We start from the raw sequence: 8,148 nt of genomic DNA, 5'->3' as shown, positions 1-8,148 counted from the left end.
TTGTCACAGGCAGACTAGAGAGTCTCGAAAGGCAGCTGCACTGGCCTGCAGCTTGAGACTTCAGGTATTACTCACAAGCCAGATGCCCTTCAAGCTCCGGCTCAACCCTCCTTCCCTCAGTTCAGTTCTTGCTTCCAGGTGGTTTTCGGTGTCTCTGTGAGTGGTGAGGCAGAGAACCATGATGATGTCACTCCCCTGCCTTATATAGCTCTGGTGTATGGCATGAACCCTTTGTCTTCCAGTGGAAAAACACTGGCCTTCCAATGGGTGGGTCCAGTACCAGGTGACTGAGACCCATGGCTCTGCAGGGCTGTGGCAGCCATTACTCGCACACGGTCTGAAGCAGCCACAGGATGACTAAGCCCTTTCACAGTCTATTGTCTTTGCTAAGGGCCATCAGCCCTGTCTGGTTTTTTCATTGCTGTATCTGAAGGACGAGTTGTGGGTGACACCCAAAGTAGCACATTTGGGCTAGTCTACACTGGCACTTTACAGAGCTGCAACTTTCTCGCTCAAGGGTATGAAAAAACATCCCCCAAGCGCTGCAAGTTTCAGCGCTGTAAAGTTCCTGTGCTCCCAGCGCTGGAAGCTATTCCCCTGGTGGAGGTGTTTTTTATAGCATTAAGAGAGCTCTCTCCCAGCGCTGGTGCCGCGACTACACAGCCACATTAAAGTGCTGCCGCAGCAGCGCTTTAACGTTGCTAGTGAAGACATACCCTTTGAAATAGGAATATTGACCATGTATCTGTAACTTCAGATACAGAAATGTTACATGCGTACAAATTGGATAATCACATTCAGTAAATCGTACCCTTTCCAATGATATCTTACATGAGTCATCTTGCATAAAGTACATCTCAGTTATGTCATATACATATCATAAGCATATTTCCATAAAGAATATGGAGTATAACATCACACTGGGTACCACACTATGGGAAAGATGTGGACAAATTGGAGTAAGTCCAGAGGAGGACAACAAAAATGACTAAAGGTCTAGAATACATGACATAAGGAAAGACTGCAAAAATTGGGTTTCTTTAGTATGGAGAAGAGAAGCTTGAAGAGGGGACATGATAACAGTCTTCACTATGAAAAAAGTTGTTATAAAGAGGAGAGTGATAAATTGTTCTCCTTATCCACTGAGGACAGAACAAGAAGTAATAGGCTTAAATCGCAGCAAAGGAGATTTAAGTTAGACATTGAGAAAAACTTCCTAACTGTAAGGCTAGCGAAGCACTGGAACAAATTAACTAGGGAGATTTGTGGAATGTCCATCACCGGAGGTTTTTGAGAACAGGTTAGACAAACAGCTGTCAGGGATGGTCTAGATAACCTGCCCCAGTGCAGGTGACTGAACTACATGATTTATGATTCTAAAGGCATATCTCTCTGAGGGGAGGATTTTTTTAGTACTTTGATGTCAGAAGGAGTTTATCATGAAACACAGAACAAAGGTGGTTAACGTTCACTTTCAACAAAATGACACCTTTGATAGTGCCTACCCTCGGCTTGAGTCTTCACTCCAAAACCTATTCATCACACTCACCTCTCGTTCCACTGGCCTGCTCCTGGGAAACCCAGAACAGGTTCTACTCTATCTAAGCAGATGTCTTTGACATTTTGTGGTTATAACACAAGACTGATTGTTTATTCCAAAAATGTGGATGCCAAAGGTCGTTTTCGGCATCCTAAAAGCAGTTTCCAGGATATCATATGTAAAACTAGACACAGTCACTTTAAATAACTGTTGCTCTCAAATAGCTCCTGATGGCTGGCCAGTCAACTTGGCCATGATGTACAGGTAAGTGCAAAGGCATAAAGCAGAAATCTTAAAGATGGGTCTTGAACGATAGGGTGGTAAAATAACCTTGAAGCTAAACTCAGATTGCCCGAAACAATGACAAATCTGCCGATGAAAACATTGTTCAGAGGAGGAGGAGGAGGAGGAGAAGTACCTTCTTAAAGCTATCATAGTTCCATTTCCACTATGAGCTCCTCAATGGCACAAGAGCCTCTGCCACACCATGAGGTTCAGCCAGCATCCACACTTGGAATTTACATGTATAACAGAATGGTAGAACGAACGTGTGTGGGTGGCGGCAATGGCAAAGTAGGACAAGCATCTGGATAGACCAGTATTGCTATTAAAACAGAAACAGTCATATCTTGGTAGCAAATATTTATATTCTGTTAACTTCCAAAGGACCCATTGTGCTGGGCACTGTACAAACAAAAGAGAGAAACCCTGCCTGACTTTGTAACAAGATGCAGCATTTTCCAATTCTTAGAATGACATGCTGCAATAAATTTAACCTAGTAAAATAAAGCAAACCTTTAATTAGCAACCACTATATAGAACATACACACAATCCAGACATAGTTCAAATTCAAGCTATTGGATATTTTGCTCTAAGATGCTGGCACCGTTTAAAAATAAAAAGAATGACAGTACTATCTCCTCTCTAATTTCTCTTTTCTTCCCCCGTTTCCCTCCTTTCGCTGTGTATCTCTAGGGATATTTTCACCTTTTTCTGTCTTGTTTCCTGTTTGTAACGCTTTTTATATTTCAGCTTTACTTACTCTCTCAGATCTCTTTTTTCATCTTTCCTTGCTCTTCAAGAAAGCTCTTTTCCCAGTCTGCCTCCCTCTTCAGTTTAATACTTTTCCCATCAGGATTCTCTCTAGCTTTCTAATCTCTACTCCTTTCATTCACTCTTCCCTCCCTTCACGCTTGCAGACTCATTCATCCCTAGACCTTTCACTCCCCCTTTTCCTCACCAAAATCCTCTGTATCCCCATTTTTCTGCCCCACTAAATTTTTCAGGGTCCTGAAAATCAGGCCACCTTTGTAGATGCCTGAGTAAGGATTTAGGTGCTGAACTTTGGCATCCACATTTGTAAGACTCTACACTGAAGACTCGATGGAGCTCAATCTGCTTACCTTAAGAAAGAGAAATTTGATGGGGGTGATGACCACACTCTAAGTACTGATGGGGAACAGAAATGTGATAAGAAGGCTCCTCAATCTAGCAGACAAAGGTTTAACCAGAGCTAATGGCTGAAAGCTGAAGCTAGAAAATTCACGTGGGATAAGACTTTTTTTTTTTAAACAGAGAGGTTAGCTAACCACTGGAACAATTTACCACAGTGGGTGGTGGATTTTCCATCACTGGCAATTTTCAAATGAAGCTTGGATGTTTCTAAAATATATTGTCTAGTTCAAACAGGAATTAATTTTGGGAAGTCCTATTGTCTGTGTTATCCAGGAGGTCATATTAGACAATTACAATGCTCCCTGTCATCTATGGGGTTCTGGCCTTGTAATCTATGAACATTTGAGCCTAAACTTTTTAACAACTGTCTATGGGAGAAAGGGACAAAAAGGTAAAAGTTCTGTGTACGTACGTATACCCACACACACACACACATACACCCCAACTTCCTCTTCTCATCCCCCAAAAGACCCAAGAACAGGCCTTTATTACAGTGGTGTTAATATACAGTCATCAGATATAGACTGTTTTATATAGCAAATCATTTATAATGTAAGACATTTGAACTATGTACTTTTTAAATTTAATGCAAATCCCATATCTCAGGAGTCTGGGCATGATTTCCTGCTTGCTGTCTGGATGATATCAGAAAGGCTGCAACTGGTTGCTTAGGTCTGAAATTCAGGAGAGAGGAAACGTAGGGGTAAGGAAGGTCCTGACACCAGCGATCCTATTATGAAGATATTATCCTCTCCATGCACCTTCCATTTAGCTTTTGCCCTCCTAATAGTCCGACATTATTTTGAAATCACTGTGTAAGGTTTTTTTCCCCTCAATGAGCTCTCATGCTATTTCAGATGTTAAACAATGGGTTGCTTAATCACTGCACAACTGCAGCTTCTGGTCTTGGGTGTGGTGCAGGTTTTGCACAGGTAAATGTAACTCCTCTGACATATTCAAAAGCTATTTACACCAGTCCTTCAATCCAAGCAATTTCAACGCTGAGATTTAAAAAAAAAAATCACTTATTTTTTGAAGAGAAAACTCCAAAAAATTTATTTAAACTAACCACTGGCAGAAACAACAATTTCTTCAAATGATAACGTTTTCTTCCAAATATAGTGTTTGGCAGCTGGCAGCCCTTCATAGAGATAATGTTTTTTTGTCTCCCCTCTCCCCAATTTAAAAACAATCTTCAGTGGAAAAAAGTGTGACACACCGATATGAGAAAAAAGTGAAACTGATTAAAATATATCACTTCTTAGACAGAAGGCTTTACATTTTAACTAACTTGTATCACAGACAAAATGCCATAGTACAACTAAAAATGAAAATAGGTAACAGGAAACTAGGCTATGTATATTTCCCAAGAACATTACCTTATTTTTTTAAATTCTAAGGAAGAATGCAACACAATACAAATAAAGATTTTATTAAAATCACTAATATTATATGATGTATAACTAATTTATGTACTTGTGCAGGAAAACTTATAATAAAGCATAACAGGACATGTGATATATGTGAACAGAAAATATTTCATATTGTTTTTCATATACATATAAATATAAAAGTTAAAAATGGTGTCTGACAGTGATATACTAATTGGCAACATGGTTTTAGTAGTAATTAGGAGAATGTATAATATTGTATTCCTTAAGCAAGGTCTTAAAAGCAGTGCATTTGGCAGATTGGTGTTGATTGAAGAGAGTCTTTGCTTTCTTATAAAACGAGTAACAGCATTTCTTCAGTAAACATTTAGAAATATTTTAGGCACATGCAGGAAAAAAAGAAGAAAAAAAGCCTTAAAAACGCTGGCACATGCCAGTGACTTATTTGTTCTTTGCTGCCAGAGGTTTACGACTGATCTTCTTTGACTTATCATTGTTCTTCTTTGGAGGTTCGGGGTTTGCCTGCATGTGTCTGCCATAGAGACTGCAAAGAAATGAGACAAAAACATTTGTGATACTATCATAACATATGGGCTTTCAACAAACTGCAAATTACACAATGCGTTTAGTTACTGAAGCTCAAGAAAGCAGAGGGTCATTAGTTTATTTTATCTGTATATGCTTGAAATTCACATTAGACTTTAAGCTGCAGTACAGGTGAAAACATTAGTTTTCTTTGACTCATCAGGAGGTTAACACTAGGAAAAACGGAGTTTAAAAACTGTAAAGGCAAAAATCAGTTTTGCCTTCAGAAAATTGCAACCTTTATATAGCACAGTTATGGAATAAAGGCTCAGAGTATGTGTATTTAAGTTAACAGTGACAAAAATTGGGTTGAACTGGAGAGATAGAGTACCCATTTACGGCACAGTGAGCATCACACCTAACCAGAAAACCCAAGGGCTTGATAATGTGACAGAGAGCAATGGTGTCAGAGTCTTCTCTGTCTGTTCACACATGATTGATAGTAGTGGGATAGCTACCAACACATCAGTGCCACATTAATAAGTACCACTGATTAAATGTTGACAAAGTATCCAACAATTAAGATGGCTAGCATTCACGGCAAAGCTAAAGAGACTAAATGTCAGAGAAGATTTAACTAAACATCAGATAATTAACAGATAATTTATGAATAATCCTGATTAAACTTCATTGAAAACCTACTCAAAATAACTACAGCTCAAATTTAACTTCCCTTATTGACACAAACTTTTTTAGAGACATTTTCTGAAGGGATGTCAGTGTGTCTAGGGGGGAAAGTATCCTGAGCTTTGCTTTCTCTAAGGCTTGGTCACACTACAGAGTTAAGTTGACATAAGGCAGCTTATATCAACCTAAATATGTCAGTATGTACACTACAGCCTTGCTCCTGCCGATGTAAGTGCCCTACTACACTGACATAACTCCACCTCCACGAGAGGCGTAGGGCTTATGTCGGTGTAGTTATGGTCATGCAACCTCTGTGTAAATACTGTGTTCCTTACATTGGCTGTCATTCTTGTCAATTTCATGTCTCCACTGGAGCCGTGAAATTGACAAGAAAGTCAGCTCCTGGCTCCCCACCTGGGCTGCTGCTGGGTCTCTGCTCCAAGCCGGGCTACCACCTAGGCTCCCTGCTGGGGGCCTTGCTGCCCCCATACCCCCAGGATCCCGCTTCCCGCCTGGAGCACGGCAGCTGGCCGGACTTCGGGTGCAGCTCTCTGGGAGTGGGAAGGTGAGAAGTCCAGGGGGGGCAGTTGGACTTTCAGATGTGCGGGGCTGAGACCTGGCGCTAAGCTCCTCCCCCCACACTGCCCCTTTTCAGTTGGTGGAAGTGCTCCTTGTGAGGGAGCGACAGAAGGAGGGTAGTGTGCACAAAAGCCACCACAGTAATTAAGTTTGTAGTTTAGACACGACCCATCTAGTTGTACAAACACATGGAATGATGACACCACTGAAATCCCTCTGAAAGGTGTCCCCTAATAATACCTCAGTATCACTCTGCTGTCTCAGTGGCTATCCCATACTATCAGATTGCCAACCAAGTTTGACACTAACTTTTTGAAATTAACGTGCTCCTTAACTCAAAGTTACCTTCAGTGACATTTCCCATGAACAGAATGAATGGCACTATGGTAAGCGATAGGGTCACATATTCCCAGAATGAAGCTAAGAGCATCCTATTGCAAGATGTTCACTGGTAATGTTAGAGAGTTTCAGCTGGCCTGACCAGTAAAATGTACCCTCAATTCATTAATGTCATACAGTGTATCTGATACGTATCATGGAAGGTATCACTGGAAAACTAACAACACACTGATCATTAATATTCTTGTGTGGTGTATGCATGGTAAATGCCTGAGGAATCATAAAAATATGAAGAATATGTGGAACTGAACTGCGTTTACTAGACGAGTCTGCGGAGTGGGTAAACTGGTTTCTCCCAGTCAAAGGACAGGCTGACACCTCCAGCTAGGTGTCAGAGTCAATTCACAATCACATGTCAAACAGCAGTTCATTTGCATTTCAGCAAACACCACTGGGGGAAATAAAGCAGCGTGGAATTTCTTTTACCAGCAGTCTCCATGTCTTACTTCCTCACAGCTTGAATTAACTTTACTTTGGGGCTTGCCTTCAGAAGCATCCACTTCAAAGGTTCACTGGACCATAAAAGAGAGGGGCAAAGAATCCCAAGTTGTCTTTCACCTAAGACGACAAAGGAACTGAGCACGTTGGACTTTGTGGGAGCTTCTGACCAGAGGGTGGCCAGCTTCTTGCTGGAAGGTAGTATGGTAAAAATCTTACCTTGAAGCAAGACTGTAGTTTTGTTAAGTCTTGGTCTCTAGAAAGTGATATTCACTTTTATTTGCTTGTAACCATTTCTAATTTTATCCCTCATACTTGAACTCACTTAAAATCCTATCTCCTTTTGTTAAGAAACTTGTTTTACTTTTAATCTTAAGCTATCCAGTGCTGTGTGTGAATTGAAATTTGAATGGAAGGAGATACTCTTGTCAGGAGACACTCCAAGATAAAAATGAAAGAGCTGACTCTTTTGTGGCTACATGGCGCTGATCATTTGAAGCACATTAACAACAATTTTATGATGTTGAAAGTTACCAGCTGATAAATGGAAATACATGCTCAAATCTGCAAACACATATACTATGTTATACTATATACTATGTTTATAGCTATATACTGTTTTATTATTTAAGCTTGATTTCTGACGCTAAAGAAATTTTAACATGACCTTGGAGTGGAATATGAACATTTTTCATACATTACTTTTAATCCCATTTATTATAGTAGTGTCTAAGGACTAACCAAGAAAGGGGCCCAACTGCGCTAGGTGCTGTACAAACCCAAAGAGCATACAATCTGAATATTGAGAAACTCAACACTGGGCCCTCACAGGGTTGAATTTAAACAGAATCCCTGGATCTGAGCCCCAAAACAACCAGAAAGTGCTTTTCTCACTATAGGCACTAAGAAGCAGAAGGGGATACAGGGGTCTAGGAGCATCACTGCACAGCTTTCTCTTCACCCTATCCTGCTCTCACAGCTTCTTCCATCAACTGACATTGGCTCAAGGTTGGGGGGAGGGGGGCTTTAGAGCGGTGGGGTCAGAAGAAGAGGAAGGAGGACTCTTAGGGCTTGGAGAAGGGAGAGGAAAGCTGGGAGACTGCTGAAGTAAGTTTTCCATGCGTTTCCCAGGC

General features: G+C 40.8%; 1 protein-coding gene across 1 annotated transcript in view; it reads right to left on the bottom strand.

Annotated features, from left to right (window-relative positions):
- Positions 1–4,412: 4,412 nt before the first annotated feature.
- RSU1 (Ras suppressor protein 1) overlaps positions 4,413–8,148 on the bottom strand; it is a 179,074-nt gene continuing 175,338 nt past the window's right edge. The window contains exon 9 of the mRNA XM_005282446.5: positions 4,413–4,931. Coding sequence (XP_005282503.2) covers positions 4,829–4,931 — 103 coding nt within the window. The 3' untranslated portion in view covers positions 4,413–4,828. The remainder of the gene's footprint in view (positions 4,932–8,148) is intronic.

This window comes from Chrysemys picta, chromosome 2, assembly GCF_011386835.1.
Source record: "Chrysemys picta bellii isolate R12L10 chromosome 2, ASM1138683v2, whole genome shotgun sequence".
Classification (NCBI taxonomy): Eukaryota; Metazoa; Chordata; order Testudines; family Emydidae; genus Chrysemys; species Chrysemys picta.
Note: the sequence above shows the minus strand (reverse complement) of the source record. Positions and strands in the feature narration are given on the sequence as shown.